General features: G+C 44.7%; 1 protein-coding gene across 2 annotated transcripts in view; it reads right to left on the reverse strand.

Moving 5' to 3' along the window:
• DLEC1 (DLEC1 cilia and flagella associated protein) overlaps nt 1-15,244 on the reverse strand; it is a 90,832-nt gene extending 75,588 nt beyond the window's left edge. For both annotated transcript variants that reach the window (XM_042998779.1, XM_042998778.1), the window contains exons 1-2: nt 14,622-15,244; nt 13,447-13,597 (exon numbers count right to left, since the gene is read on the reverse strand). In XM_042998779.1, the coding sequence (XP_042854713.1) occupies nt 13,447-13,597; nt 14,622-15,020 (550 nt within the window). In that variant the 5' untranslated portion in view covers nt 15,021-15,244. The remainder of the gene's footprint in view (nt 1-13,446; nt 13,598-14,621) is intronic.
• Nucleotides 15,245-16,677: the final 1,433 nt, after the last annotated feature.

Here is a 16,677-nt window from a genome sequence, read left to right on the forward strand (position 1 = left end):
CACCAAGACAGGAAGAGCATCGGACTTCTGGGGCTCAGGGGACATCAGGCAACCGATAATACCTCCTGAGAATCTGCTACCAATAATCTCTGCCAAGTCCACGGTGGAGGGAGGGGTGCTGGCAGCTACACAACTCTGCCGTGGGGTGGGGGGCACAGGACGAGATACAGAATGTGCACCGAGTGTTCACTCTCCACTGGGCTGGGCCTCAGAGGTGGCAGGCCTGACCAAGGTTAGGGCCTCATACCCAGGGCCACGCCTTGAGGGAAGGCATCTACACCTGTGGGACACCAGGCCTGCTCCGGTCACCAGTCCTTCCTCCTCCTCCTGATAGAAGCTGAGCTCTGACAGCAGACTCACTCAAGTTCAAATGTGGGCCCCAGTACTTCTGAGTTGTGGGAATTTAGGGAAGTTATTTGACCCTTTCTCTCAGTTTAGTTCCTGTAGCTATAAACTGGAGAGGAAACCTACTTCGCAGGGTTGTTGGAAGGATTCAGCGGGATAACCTAGGCAACGCATCTTACACAGCATCTGGTCCCTAGGAAGACCCCGTAAGTCTAATGCCTTTCTAAGCCACTCTCTTCCACCTCTCCCTCCCTCTGGGCCACAGATATGCAGTCTCCCAACCCTAAAAGCACAGTCCCTTCTTCTTATTGCACCAGAAAGTCATGATTTTCAGGGATGCAGGAGGATAGATCAAAGTCTTTGGGGACAATAAAGGGAACCAGGCCTCCTTGGAGAAATGGCTGATTGCAGGTCCGGGGCAAGAAGATAAAGCCTGGAACATCTAACCATTCTAGAAAATAAGGAAGTTATCAAAGACAACTGCTATTGTATCAAAAGAGTTAGGAGGGAACTTGAAAAAGCTCCAATAGGGCCCAAGATGGGACAATGTGAGCATTAATAAAGATAATAAATACAACTGTAGTTATGAAATCCACAAGTTCATAATGATACTAAAAATCAACCAACACACCTCATTAGTCACTTTTGGAAATGCTCGGGGAACCAACTCATTATTTTAAAAACCGGAAAGAATTAATCCTGCCCATCAATGATAATCATAGTAGCTGCTGAAAAGCTTCCCCATGGAGAAGTACCCCATACCATTAGCGTGTCATTATAATTTACAGCCCCTAATGAGATAATGGATCCAGGCAAAGGTTGCCAGCATCATGAAGAGAGAGACATCAGAAATCAAATGCCTCCCGAAGGCAGCACACAGCAAGACCTATGAAGTAGTCTTGCCCTTTCGCCCACAAAATAATCGAACCTAGGCCTCATGAAGTCTCTAGAACTACTCACTCAATTGCAGGAAATACAGGAACCAGGAGACCAGGTTAAATGACACCACAATATTGAAATCAGCAAAATCAAGACTACGGACAAGTCTACAGGAAAACAACCCAATTTCTTTAACAAAGAAATTGATCAGAGAGAGTGTTGCCATCGAGGTGGCTGTCTGAGAAAAAGGTTCTCAGTGAATGCTGGCGGGTGTGGTGATGGAGCGTTGAGGAGGAAGGAGAATCGGTGAAATCTGACCGTACCTCTCCACGAATACTCATCAGCTGTAGTTTAATTTGGAGAATTTAATGTAGAAAACCACAACAGACGCCAGCTTGACCAGGTGGTCCAGGTTACCATCACCTGTGCCTTCTGACGGCTGCAGTGAGAAGAGCACCGCACGCCTACTGTTGGTGTTGCCAAGAGGGAGTCTGAATCCGGCCACAAGGAGACATGAGAGCCACAGAATGAAAGGCCGGCCAAGAACGTCAGGAGAGGATTCTGAGACGGCCAGAAGCCATCTCCGCGCTTAGACAAGAGCTGCACTGGCAGAAGCAGCCTAAAGTAACTGTTCTGGAACGCTGGAGTCTACAGAAGACTTGGAACTTCTGGGGAAGACTTGGAGGTAAATGGCGGCTAACTTCAACTCAGCAGAGTGGCAGCTCCCCAGCCACCATCCCACCCCCATGGCAAACATCTGTGCGTGCATTCCTGGTGCAACTCGCACAGTTTGCGGGAGCCTGGGTGAGCAAAGAGGGCTCCATCTTCCAAATACCAGGTATCTGTGCTCTGATTTCACATTACTGCTTCTGACCACAGAGGTGCCTACAAAGAGGCCAGCGGCCATTGCTGAGGGCCCTCCTCCACAGCTGCAAGCCCCTCCTCCTACAGAAGTGACTTCTAGGCAATTTAAAGGGCTGGTGCCTTTTTCCTCCCATTCATCTTCCTTTTTCCTCTTTTGGGAACCAGATATTAAGGACTAGGATATTCAAGGGGCACCTGGGTGGCTTAGTTCGTTAAGTGGCCCACTTCGGCTCAGGTCATGATCTCGCGGTTCATGAGTTTGAGCCCTGGGTCAGGCTCTGTGCTGACTGGTCAGAGCCTGGAGCCTGCTTCAGATTCTGTGTCTCCCTCTTTCTCTGACCCTCCCCCACTTGCATTCTGTCTCTTTCTCGAAAGTTAATAAACATTTAAAAATGTTTTTAATTAAAAAAGACTAGGACATTCAAAAACAATTGCAGATGTGGACAAAATTAGAACTTGACTGCACATGTCCGGGGAAAGGCTGAGAAAAGACCTGAGAAGACCTTAAGTTTATATCTCAGGCTGACCCTTGGCACAGACAGCCTACAACAATTTTTTAAAAAGCAAGAACAATAAACAAAAATGACAAGTTCTAGAGAAGGAGGAGAGTCTGATTTCTACAGTTAGCACATTATTAGATTCAAATATCCAGTTTTCTTTTTTATTTTAATTTTTTTTAACATTTATTTATTTTTGAGATAGAGACAGAGCATGAATGGGGGAGGGTCAGAGAGAGGGAGACACAGAATCCGAAACAGGCTCCAGGCTCTGAGCTGTCAGCACAGAGCCCGACACGGGGCTCGAACTCACAGACCACGAGATCATGACCTGAGCCGAAGTCGGCCGCCCAACCGACTGAGCCACCCAGGCGCCCCGCAAATATCCAGTTTTCAACAACAACAAATCACAAGAGGGATACCTGGGTGGCTCAGTCAGAGAGCACATGACTCTTGATCTCATGGTAGAGTTGGGTGTAGAGTTTAGTTTAAAAGAAAAACATCACAAGACATACAAAGAAATAAGAGAGTGTGGCCCATTCAAAGGAAATCAATCGACCAACAGAAACTGTCCCTGAAAAAGACCTGATTACAGATATACTAGACAAAGACTATAAAACAACAGTCTTAAGATGCTCACAGAACGACAGGAAGATGTGGAGAAAGTCAAGAAGGTGCCGTATGAACAAAATGTAAATACCAGTAAGGACAATGAAAACCGAAAAAGAAACCAGAAAGAAATGTTGAAGCTGAAAAGTACCATAACTAGAAATGAAAACTTCACTATCAAAGAGATTCAAAGTCAGGTTTGAGCAGGTAGAAGAATCAGTGACATTGAAATAGGACAATGGAAATGATCACGTCTGAGGAACAGAATGGAAAGACTGAAGAAAAGTGAACAGAGCCTGGGGGACCCACGGGACAGCATCAAGCTGACCCACACACACATGTGGGAATCCCAGAAGAGGGGAGAGAAAGGGGCAGAGAGAATATCTGAAGAAATAATGGCTGAAAACTTCCCAAATGGGAGGAAATGCATGAATGTAAACATCCAAGAGCTCAGTGAACTGTAAGTAAGATGAACTCAGAGACTCACAACAAAACACACTAATCGAGCTTTGAAAGACACAAAGGAGAGAATCTTCACAGCAGGAGAGCCACTCAGCACATATAAGGGCCCTCAGTAAGGTTGTCCGCAGATCTCCAAGAATTTTGGAGGCCAGAAGGCAGTGGGACAATGTGTTCAAAGTGCTAAAAGGAGAAAACTGTCAACTAAAAATCCTGTATCTGATAAAACCGTCCCTCAAAAGTAAGTAAGAAATGAAGACATTCGCAGATAAACAAAAGCTGAGGGAGTCTGTTACCATGAGACCTGCCTGCAAGAAATGCTGACAGAGCCCTGCAAGGTGAAATGAAAGGACACTAGAGAGTAACCTGAAGCTGTATGGAGAAATAAAGATTTCAAAAAAAAAAAAAAAAGGTAAATGCATGGGAAATCATGGAAGGTTTCCACATGATTTAAGAGATTATTATTTAAAGGGAAAAAAACAAGTATTAGTCTAAAAGCTGGAATTATATTAGCTTCAGTTCATAACTTGAAGTCTTGTTTTCTACATCATTGAAAGAAACTAATGCATTTTTTAAAGTTTATTTATTTTGAGAGAGAGAGAGTGTGCGAAAGCAAGGGGAAGGGTGGGGCAGAGAGAGAAGGAGAGAGAGAATCTCAAGCAGGCTCCTTGCTGTCAGCACAGAGCCCAATGCAGGGCTTGATTTAATGAACATGAGATCATGACCTGAGCTGAAATCAAGAGTCAGATGCTCAATGGACTGAGACACCCAGGAAACCCAAGAAACGAATGCATTTAAAAGAACTGTTAGTTTATGTTTCTGGGCATACAATGGGTAAAGATGTAATTTTGTGACTTCAGCAACCTAACAGGGTGGGGACAGAACCGTAAAGAAGCAGAACTCTTGTAGGTTATTGAAGTTAAGCTGGTATAAATTCAAATTAGAGTGTTGTAACTTTAGGTTGTTAAATGTAATCCCTATGGTAACCACAAAGAAACTAGTTGTAGAATATACACAAAAGAAATTAGAAAGGAACATTACACACACACACACACACACACACACACACACACACACTCACACAGACCCAACACAAAAGAAAACAGTAATGTGGCAAATAAGAGACAGAAGATCTATAAGGCATATAGAAAAAAATAACAAAATGACAGAAATCCCTCCTTATTAGTAATTACTTTAAATGTACATAGATTAAACTCCCCAATCAAAAGACAGTTTGGAAGAATGAATAAAAAGACATGATCCAACTACATGCTGTCTATAATGGACTCACTTTATTTTTTAAAATTTTTTTAACGTTTATTTATTTTTGAGAGACAGAGAGAGAGAGAGCGAGCAGGGGAAGGGCAGAGAGAGAGGGAGACACAATCTGAAGCAGGCTCTAGGCTGTGAGCTGTCAGCAGAGAGCCTGTCGCAGGGCTCAAACCCACGAACTGTGAGATCATGACCTGAGCCGAAGTCGGACGCTTCATCATCTGAGTATAATGCACTCCCTTTAGATGCAAGACACAAATAGAATGTAAGTGAAAGGATGCAAAAAGATATTCCATGCGAATAGTAAACAAAAGTATAGCATTCCATGCAAAAGCACCTAAGGGGTGGCTATTCTAATATCAGACAAAATAGGCTTTAAATCAAAAGGTCACAAGACACAAAGAAGGACAGGGGTGCCTGAGTGGCTCAGTTGGTTAAGCATCTGACTCTTGATTTTGGCTCAGGTCAACATCTCATGGTTGTGGGTTCAAGCCCCGCAACGAGCCCCATGTCAGTCTCTGCACTTATGGAGCCTGCTTGGGATTCTCTCTCTCCCTCTCTCTCTGCCTCTCCCCCGCACTCTCTCTCTCTCAAAAATAAACATTCAAAAAAAAGACACAAATAAAGGCATTATATATTAATAAAAGGTTCAGTATGACAAGAAGATATAACAACTGCAAACATTTACACACTTAAACACAGGCCATCAAAATAATGAAGCAAAAATTGACAGAATTGAGGAGAGAAATAGACAATTCTACAATATTAGTTGGACACTTCAGTACCCCATTTGCAATAATTGACAGAAACACAAGACAGAAGATGAGTAAGGAAACAGAGGATGTGAAGAACACAATAGACCAACAAGATCTAACAGTACGCTCCCCAACGACAGCCATTTATTTACATGTTCTTCTCCAGTGCACATTAGACCTTTCCCAGACCACACGTAAAGCCACAAATTGAATTTCAATAGATTTTAAAAGATAGATATCATACAGAGTATCTTCTCTGACAACAATGGGATGAAGTTAGAAATCAGGGACAGAAGGAAACTGGAAAATTCACTAAACTGTGGGACTTAAACCACACATTTGTAAACAACAAATGGATCAAAGAAGAAACCACAATGGAATTAGAAAATACTTAGAGACAGACAATGAAAGTGAAAATACAACATACCCAACTTATAGGACACAGTGAAAGTGGTGCTAAGGAGAAAATTTATAGCTATAAGCACAATTAAAAAAAAAAAAAGAAAGAAAGAAAGATCTGGGGTGCCTGGGTGGCTCAGTTGGTTAAGTGTCTCACTCTTGATTTTGGCTCAGCTCATGATCCTAGAGTTGTGGATCGGGCCCCGTGTTGGGCTCCGTTCTGAGCATGGAACCTGCTTAAGATTCTCCCTCTCTCTCTCTCTCTCTCTCTCTCTCTCTCTCTCTCTCTCTCTCTCTCTCTCTCTTTCTGCCCCTCTCCCCAACTTGCTCTTTCTCTCTAAAAATAAACAAGGAAATATGAAAAAATAAGAAAGATCTCAAGTCAACAACCTAACTTTAGAACTTAAGAAAGCAAAAAAAAAATTTTTTTAAAGAACTTAAGGAACTAGAAAAACAAACTAAACCCAAAGCTAGATGAAGGAAATAACAAAGATTAGAGCATAAATAGAGAACAGAAAAACAACAGAGAAAATCAACTGAACCTAAAAGTTGGTTCTTCAGAAAAATCAACAAGACTGACAAAACTCTAGCTAGATCAACTAAGAAAAAGAGAAGACTCAACTGACTCAAGTCAGACATGAAAATGGGATGTTACTACTGATTCCACAGGGGGGAAAAAAGGATTATAAGAGTACTAGGAACAATTCTATCCCCCCAAAATTGAATAACATAGATAAAATGGACAAATTCCTAGAAACAGGAAACTTACAAGGACAAAATCCCAAAGAAATCTATTCAGGAACAGAAAATCTGAATTGACTTATAACTAGTAAGGAGATTAAATCAGCAGTCAAAAATCTCCCAACAAGGGGCACCTGGGTGGCTCAGGTGGTTAAGCGTCTGACTTCGGCCCAGGTCATGATCTCACTATTCGTGAGTTTGAGCCTCATGTCAGGCTCTGTGCTGACAGCTCAGAGCCTGGAGCCTGCTTCAGATTCCATGTTTCCCTCTCTCTCTGCCCCTCTCCCACTCATACTCTGTGTCACTCTCTCTCTCAAAAATAAAGAAACATTAAAAAAATTTATTTTTAATCTCCCAACAAAAAAATGCCCTCCCTGCACATGATGGTTTCACTGGTGAATTCTACCAAACATTTACAGAATTGAACATTAAAAAAAACCAAACATTTAAAAAAACTGAAGTTTTTTTTTAATGGAGTAGGAGGGAACACTTACTAACTCATTCAATGAAGCCAGCATTACCCTGATACCAAAGCCAGACAAAGACACCACAAGAAAACTTCAGACCAGTATCTCTTATTAACCTCAATGTAAAAGTCTTCAGCAAAATACTAGCAAATAGAATCCAGCAGCTTAGTGAATGGATCATATATGATGACCAAGTAAGACCTATTCCTAGGATGCAAGGTGGTTCAACATATGAAGAAACTTATCAGTGTAATACACCACATTAATGGAATGAAGGGGGAAAAATCACATGATCACCTCAATTGATACAGAAATAACATTAAACAAACTCAACACACTTTCATGATAAAAACACTAAAAAAAACTAGGACTAGGAGGAAACCACCTCAACATGATAAAAGCCACAGATGGAAAACCAGTAGCAAACATCATACTCAATGGTAAAAGACTGAAAGCTTTTCCTTGAAGGTCAGGAACAAGGCAAGGGGCAAGGATACCTGCTTTCACCATTTCTAGTCAACACAGTGCTAGTAGTTCTAACTAGAGCAATTAGGCAAGAAAAAAAAAAAGGCATCCAAATTGGAAAGGAAGAAGTATCTGTTTGCAGATGATCTGACCTTATATGTAGAAAACCATAAAGGCTCCACAAAAAACTGTTAGAATATATGAATTCAGCAAAGTAGCGGGACACAAAATCAACATGCAAAAATCAGTTGCATTTCTATCCACTAACAGTGAATGATCTGAAAAGGAAATTATGGAAACAATTCCATTTAAGATAGCATCAGAGGGGCGCCTGGGTGGCTCAGTCGGTTAAGCAGCCGACTCCGACTTCGGCTCAGGTCATGATCTCGCAGTCCGTGAGTTTGAGCCCTGCGTCGGGCTCTGTGCTGACAGCTCAGAGCTTGGAGCCTGTTTCAGATTCTGTGTCTCCCTCTCTCTGACCCTCCCCTGTTCATGCTCTGTCTCTTCCTGTCTCAAAAATAAATACAACGTTAAAAAAATTTTTTTTAAAAAGATAGCATCAGAAAGAATACCTAAAAGCTAATTGAAAAGGTGAAAGACTTGTACAATAAAAAGTACAAAACACTGCTGAAAGAAATTAAAGATGACGTAAATAGAAGGAAACACATTCCTTGTTAATGGATTAGAAGACTTAATACTAAAATGTCAATACCACCCAAAGTAATCTACAGATTCAGTGCAATCCCTACCAAAATACCAAGGATGTGTTTTGCAGAAATAGAAAAACCCATCCCAAAATTCATATGGAACCTCAAGGAACCCCCAATAGCCAAAACAACCCTGAAAAAGAATGAACAGAACTGGAAGATTCACGCTTCCTGATTTAAAAACTTACTGCAAAGCTATAGTAATCAAAATAATATGGCACTGACATAAAGACAGACATAGAAACAAATGGAATAGAATAAAAAGCCCAGAAATAAACCCTCATATCTATGGTCAAATGATTTTTGACAAGGATGCCAATACCATTCAATGAGGAAAGAACAATCTTTTCAACAAATGATGCTGGGGAAAGTGGATATCCTTATGCAAAAGAATGAAGTTGGATTCTTATCTAACACCATATAAAACAGCGTATCAAAGTTAATCAGGGGCACCTGGGTGGCTCAGTCAGTTGCGCGTCTGACTCTTGGTTTTGGCTCGGGTCATGGCCTCACAGTTTGTGGGTTTGAGCCCCACTTGCTTGGGATTTTCTGTTTCTCCCCTCTCTCTGCTCCTCCCCCTGACTCATATGTGCATGCTGACTCCTGCCCACTCAGGTGCAAACTCTCTCTCCCTCTCTCAAAATAAATCAATAAACTTAAAAAGAAAGTTAAGACCTTTGTCTTTCTCTTTCTGACTTCTTCGACTTAGCATTATACCCTCTAGGTCTACCCATGTTGTTGCAAATGGCAAGATCCATACTTTTTTATGGCTGAGTAATATTCCATTGTGTGTATGTACCATATCTTCTTTATCCATTCGTCTATTGATGGACACTTGGGTGCTTCCATATCTTGGCTATCGTAAACAATGCTACGATAAGCATATGATTTCCCTCATATGTGGAATTTCAGAAACGAGACACATGAATGAAGAAAAAAAAGAGACAAATTAAAAACTCTTAAATATGAAGAACTCGTGGTTGCCAAAGGGGGGGGTGGGGGGATGGGTGAAATAAAGGGGGTTAAGAGTACACTTATAAGTGACAGTAAGTGTCACTGCATCTCTTGGTCTGACTTCATGCCAGAGGGAGTTAATACAATTTCACCGTTTCTAGCTCAAGAACTTAATGAGGCACCTAAAATGTTACCCAACAGGAAATTATCTGCCTCTTGGGATAGGTATTTTGTTGTGTGCAACGGTCTCAAGCACTGTAGGATGTCTTAGCATCCCTGACCTGCCAAGTACTGAAAGACAGAAACACAACCCACCCCCTTCACTGGAACATCAAAGATGCTTCCAAACTTTTCTGCACGCCCGCTAGGAGGATGGCACGCCCCAAGGTTAGGACTACTGAATGTGAACACAGAAGCTGCTCTAAATGCAGTTTACCCTTCCCTACCTCCGAAAACTCAAACGTCTACCTTCCCTTATTTGGCTGGAGTATCAGCCACTCCGAGAGTATAAATTCTATTTTGACTAAAAGGCCTCCACCACTTACTGGCTGGGTGACCTTGAACAAGGTAGCGAAACTTACAAAACTTAGTTTCTTTCTCTTTTTTTAAATTTTTTTTAATGTTTATTTAGTTTTGAGATAGAGAGAGACAGAGCGTGAGTGGGGAAGGGGCAGAGAGAGGAGGAGACAAAGAATCCGAAGCAGGCTCCAGGCTCTGAGTTGTCAGCACGGAGCCCTACACGGGGCTCGAACTCACGAACTGGGAGATCGTGACCTGAGCGAAAGTTGGACACTTAACCCACTGAGCCACCCAGGCACCCCTATAGAACCTCAGTTTCATCTATGAAACAGGGAGGAGGCTTACTTAAGTCAGGGGAGTTAGCTCTAGCGCGGAAGCAAGAGGTCCTTCCTGAGCTTCCCCCCACCCCCGCACGAAATATAAGTCTTGGCCATTTTGGAATATCTTGTACATTAAGATCCCTTGGTAGTTGATAGAAGCTAGTTCCAAGAAGCACAACATTTTATTCAGAGCAAATAAAGCCGACTCACTTAAAAACAAAAACAAGTATGCTTATTGTGACGAGCATAGAGTAACGTACAGAATTGCCGAATCGTCATACCGCACACCTGACGCTAATAGAACACTGTATGTTAATTGGACTTCAATTAGAATTTTAATCAAAGGCCTAAATGTAAGACCTAAAACAGTAAGACTCTTAGAATACAGGGCAAACACTTCGCAGCACTGGATTGAACGATGGTTTCTTGGACATGACACCAAAGGCACAGGCAACAATTTAAAAAATGACGGGGGGCACGTGGGTGGCTCAGGGAATTGAGCGTCCGACTCCATCTCAGGTCATGATCTCAAAGTCCCAATTCCTGAGTCTGGGCTCCGCATCAGACTCTCTGCTGTCAGCACAGGACCCACTTTGAATCCTCTGTCCCCAACTCTCTCTGCCCCTCCCCCCACTCGCACTCTCTCTCTCTCTCTCTCTCTCTCACACACACACACACACACACACACGCAAATTAACATTTGAAAAAAAATTTTTTAATAAAAATGATTTTAAAAATGGCTTCCATGGGCATTTCTCCAAAGAAGATATATAAATGGCCAATCGGTACATGAAAAGAGGCTCAACATCATTAATTTGCCGGGAGATGCAGATCAAAAGTATAATAAGATACCACCTCACACTCATTCGAACGGCTACTATCAAAAAAACCCAGAAAATAACACGTGTTAGAGAGAATGTAGAGAAATGGGAATCCGGGTGCACTGTTGGGGGCGATGTAAAAATGATATAACCACTGTGGGAAACAGTATGGTGGTCCCTTCAAAAAATTAAAAGTAGGATTAACATATGACCGAGAAATTCCACTTTTGGGTATATACCCCCAACAGAATCAAAAGCAAGGTCTCAAAGAGCTCTCTGTATGCCCTTGTTCATAGCAGCTTTATTCATGATAGCCAAAACGTGGAGGCAACCCAAGTCTCCATCGATGGACGAATGGATTAGCAAAATGTGGTCTATACATACAATAGAATACTATTCAGTCTTAAAAGGGAAGGAAATTCTGACATATGCTACGACATGGGTGAAGCTTGAGGACATTGTGCTAAGTGAAATAAGCCAGTCACAAAAAAGACAAATACCATATGATTTTACTTATATGAGGTACTTAGAGTAGTCTAAACTATAAAGGCAGAAAGTAGAATGGTGATTGCCAGGGGCTGGGGTAAGGGGAATGGGAAACTATTGTCTAATGGGAAACTAAATGAGATTTTTAGTTTTGGAAAATGAAAAGAGTTCAAACTTAAAAAAAAAAAAACTGCATATACAAACAAAGGGGCACCAGAGTGGCTCAGATGGTTAAGCATCCGACTCTTGATTTTTGACTCAGGTTATGAGCTCATGGTTCATGAGTTAGAGCCCCAAGTTGGGCTCTGCACTGAGAGCACGAAGCCTGCTTGGGATTCTCTCTCTCTCTTTCTGCCCCACCCCTCCCCCACTCATGCTTTCTCTCTCCCTCAAAATAAATAAATAAACTTTAAAAAATACTATGAAAAGAGCTCTGGGGGCATAGGGGTGGCTCAGTTGGTTAAGTGTCCAACTCTTAGGCTCAGGTCATGATCTCACAGTTTGTGATCAAGCCCCAAGTCGGCTCTGCACTGACAGCATGGAGCCTGCCTGGGATTCTCACTCTCCCTTACTCTCTGCCCCTCCCCTGCTTGCTCACTCTCTCTCTCAAGATAAATAAACATTAAAAAAAGGAATTCTGGAGATGCAGGGTGGTAATGGTCGTACAACATTATGTACGTGCTTACTATCTCTGAACTGTACCCTTAGAAATAGGTAAGATGGCAAATTTTAGGTGTATTTTACCACAATAAAAAAATTGGGGGGGGGGGGGCACCTGCGTGGCTCAGTCAGTTAAGCGTCCAACTTCAACTCAGGTCACAATCTCGCGGTCCGTGAGTTCGAGCCCCGCGTCGGGCTCTGGGCTGATGGCTCAGAGCTGATGGCTCAGAGCCTGGAGCCTGTTTCCGATTCTGTGTCTCCCTCTCTCTCTGCCCCTCCCCCGTTCATGCTCTGTCTCTCTCTGTCCCAAAAATAAATAAACATTTAAAAAAATTTTTTTAAAAATTGGGGGGGAACAGCTGTCAAGAACATGAAAGACAATTATGGGATGATAAAGTCACAGGAATAAAAGGCACAACATAAGGAACGCAGTCAATGATGCCGTAATAGCGACGTATGGGGACAGACGATGGCTACACTTCTGTCGAGCACGAAGTAGACATGTGCAGTCACTAAGTCATACACATGAAACTGATGTAACATCGTGTGTCAACTGTACTTGGCTAAAAAATTTTTTTAATGGTCATTTATTTCTGAGAGAGAGAGAGAGAGAGAGAGAGAGACAGAGTGTGAGTGGGGGAGGGGCAGAGAGAGAGGGAGACACAGACCTTGAATCAGGCTCCAGGCTCTGAGCTGTCAGCACAGAGCAGGACCCAGGGCTCGAACCCATGAACAGTGAGATCATGACCTGAGCCGAAGTCAGACGCTTAACTGACTGAGCCACCCAGGTGCCCCACAACTGAAAAAAATTTTTAAAGAACATGAAAGACAAGAAAAGATCAAAGAATTCTTCTGAACCACAGACTCTAAAAGGGGGTCTGGACAATCCCATGCAACAAGACTTCCTAGGCAGAGTCCTGGACCAGAGAAGAGAAAAAGCCACCGTGGGTCAGCTGGTGAAACCTGGATGGGATCTGTGAATTGGAGGTTAATGTTGCACAAATGCTGATTTCTAGGCTTGGAGGGTGGTATGCTGGTGGTGTAGGGGACAGTCTCTGTTTGGGAGACGTGCATGCCAGAGCGTTCTGTGGTACTGAAACATCACATCTGCCATTTGCTCTCCAAACATTCAGAAGAAAGCTAGAGAGCAGACAGTGGAACAAACACGGTCATGTATTAACAACGGGGGAATCCGGTGAGGGGCATATGGGAGTTCTTTACACACACCTGGAGGCATCTTGATGAAGGTCTCCTGGGCATGCACATCGGCCTGTTGCATGATCCGTTCTTTCTCTGCAAGAGCTCGTGCGCGGCCCTGAATGATATGTCTCTCCAACATTTCAATTTCATCCAGCCGCTGCTTGTAGAGCTCCCGAATCTGACGGGTAGACCATCAAACGCACAGAAATCTGGTGAGATCACAGAGCTTTACTCACCCTCCCCCCAGCATCAGGCTTCCTGGGAAACCTAGAGCAGTCACAGAGCTATGGAGGCCATCTGGTCCAACCCAACAGGTGTGAAAACTGAGACCCACCGAGGGAAACGCCTTAAAGGTTTCACGGTAAAGTCAGGGAAAGAGCCGAGCCTGAAAGTCCACCTCCTGCCTTCACGGCTGCCACACAAACTCGGCAACAGCACACACACCACCTGGGGTAGACAGAATTGTGCCAGGCAGGTGCCCCTTCAAGGAAGGACCTGCTACCTAGCAGCAGGGAGTGTAAGGAGCATTCAGCCTCCAGCTGTCAGCCCCTTCACAGTTGACCTCGGCTGCTGGAAAGTGCTCATCTGGGACTCCCTACAAGGGATTCCTCGGCAGTGCGGATCCAAGGCAGCTGCTTTCCTCCCTGTACAGATGGGGAAGCAGGTGTGTTCTCATCTGTACAAGGGACTGGGCGTGCTTCCTCAAATCTGGACACGGAATGCCTAGGTTCCGACTGTGGTGTGTGACACAAACACAGGCAGCCCCAAAGGGGTGACTTTTAGCTTCACGATCTCCAGGGAACAATTATTCAGCTATCTGCCCCAGGCCTTTTATTTATACGTGCAGTATGTAACTGTGCGTGTGCATGTAGAGAAATGACGATGAAGAGGTGCTCCAGACATAGGCTGTGTGTGTGTGTGTGTGTGTGTGTGTGTGTGTGTGTGTGTGTGTGTGTGTGTTAGGTAAATGCGCGGAAAGCGTGTCCTTCTACTACACTGTCGAACGCACCGACGCACGGACTCTGCGCTTTCCCAGCGGCATCCCCAGGGCCTCGCCCCCGGCAGGTGCCGGCATTTGTCCAGCGGTTGAGTCCCGTGGGAACCCGCCTTTCTGGGGTTGCGCCCTGGGTCCCCCGCACTGTCCCCCGCCCCGTCCCCGGCGAGCACCGGCAGGGAGCGCGCGGGGCTCCGGGCCGCCTCACCCGCCGAAGCTCGTCCACGAATTCCTCGTGGCGCGCATCCTGGCTGCCGCGGGCCTTGATCAAGTTCGCGCTCAGGTCCTCGCCGATCACCTCGTTGGTGTACAAGCTGCGGAAGAGGCCGGTGAGCAAGTGCGAGATGTCTTGGGTGCGCAGCGAGGCGGGGCGCAGACGCAGCAGTGGCGGCTCGGGGAGCGGCCGGAGCGCGGCGGGCCCCGCGCGGCGGGCCCGGCCCCCAAAGCCGTAGTGAGAGGCTTCGGAGCAGGCGACCGAGGACAGACGGGTGGACTCGCTGGGGCTGCGGACCCGGGCCTGACGCGAGGCGGGCGTCCACGTCGCGCCCCCGAACGCGCAGGACCCGGACTCTGCGGACAGCCGGTCCCCTGCTCTCCCCGTCTCCATGGCAACTGAGACGCCGCTCACGCCTTGCCGCCCTTCCGCTTCCGGCCGCGCCTCTTCCGCTTTGCCTCGCTCGTCGGCGGTGCCTTCGGTGTCGTCACCGTTGTAAATATTCGCATCTTCTCTGTCGACCTTGTTAAAGTGAGCTTCGCGTCGGGCACCTGTGGAAACACAGTTCGCTGGCGCAGCCGGGTCGGTCTGGATGCAAAACCTGGTTCCTAACTACCTCTCTTCGTCCGTTCATTCTCTGATTTCTTAAGCAATTATTAATTCGCTCATTTAATATTTATGGTATAAAGACTGTCTTTCAAGTCTGTGCTGGGAGCTGAAAATACCAAAGGAAGTAAGATGCTGCTTCTGCCCTCAGTCGTGTGTGTGTGTGTGTGTGTGTGAGAGAGAGAGAGAGAGAGAGAGAGAGACGTGGAGACCAGCGTGATGAGCAGGGAGGGAACTGGAAAACAGTGCTAGCTTTTAGTGGGTTAAGCCCAAGGTGGCGATAAGTGTTGGTTATCAGGGAACCACAAAGTGACAGGACCTCATCATTCTGCGGACGGAGCGTAAACAGTGGCTTTTTGGACGAAGTGAAGACCGGGCAGAGATTTTTTTTTTAAATCACCGTCATTAGTCATCAGGGAAGTGGAAATTAAAACCACAGCGTGATACCGCTAACACTTAGTACAATGTCAGGAAGTTAAATAAATGTACCAAATGAGTTCTGGTGAAGATGTGGGGAAACTCAAAATCTCATGTTGCCATGGGAGTACAAACTAGTACAGCAACTCTGGAAAACGGTGTGGCAGTTTCTTAGAATGTTACACATACAGGAGGCCCACTCCTAGGTATTTTCCGAAGGGAAATGAAAACCTAGGGGCACACAAAACCCTGTACACAAACGTTTATGGCGGCTTTGTTCACCATCTCCTGGAAAAAAAACCCCAAATGTCCTATCCACTGGCCAAAGGATAAATTGGGGCGTATCTATACAACAAACGCTCTCAGCAATAAAGAGGAAACAGACTACTGATACAACAGCAGGGATGAATATCAAATGCATTACGCTAGGTAGAAAAACCCATTCTCAAAAGGCTATATACCAAATGGTTTCATTTTTAGGACCTTCTGAAAAGTACAAAACAGAAAACAGATCAGTGGTTGCCAGAAGCGGGTCATGGAAAGTTCTTTATTGCAGTGGTGGTTACACAACTGTATGGCTTTGTCAAACCTCACAGGACTATAAAGGATAAATCTTATTGTATACAAATTACACTCCAGTTTTTTAAAAAGTGAAGAAAAAAAAAAAAAAGGATGAGTAGGAATAAGCCAGGAGAGGAGGAAAAGGGGCACTCTGGGCGGAGGGAACCCATGGTACAAAAGCCAGGCAAGAGCACTGCATGTGGGGGAAAAAAATCCCGGCAGTTCACGAGTGGAAGTTAGAGTTTGAGCGGGACGAATGAAGCTGAGTGGCGAGGGCCAGATCATAAGCAGGTTTGTAGGCAACATTAGAGAATTTAAACTTCGTTCTGAGCACAGAAGGGCCATCAAGGGTCTTCAGGTGGGAGTGTCATGGTGAGTTCTGTGTTTACTGAGAGCGCTCTGGTTGCCGTGAAAGAACAGACTGGAGGGAGGCAAGAGGCATCAAGGTGATGGGTTAGGAAAGTAA

This window comes from Panthera tigris, chromosome C2, assembly GCF_018350195.1.
Source record: "Panthera tigris isolate Pti1 chromosome C2, P.tigris_Pti1_mat1.1, whole genome shotgun sequence".
Classification (NCBI taxonomy): domain Eukaryota; kingdom Metazoa; phylum Chordata; class Mammalia; order Carnivora; family Felidae; genus Panthera; species Panthera tigris.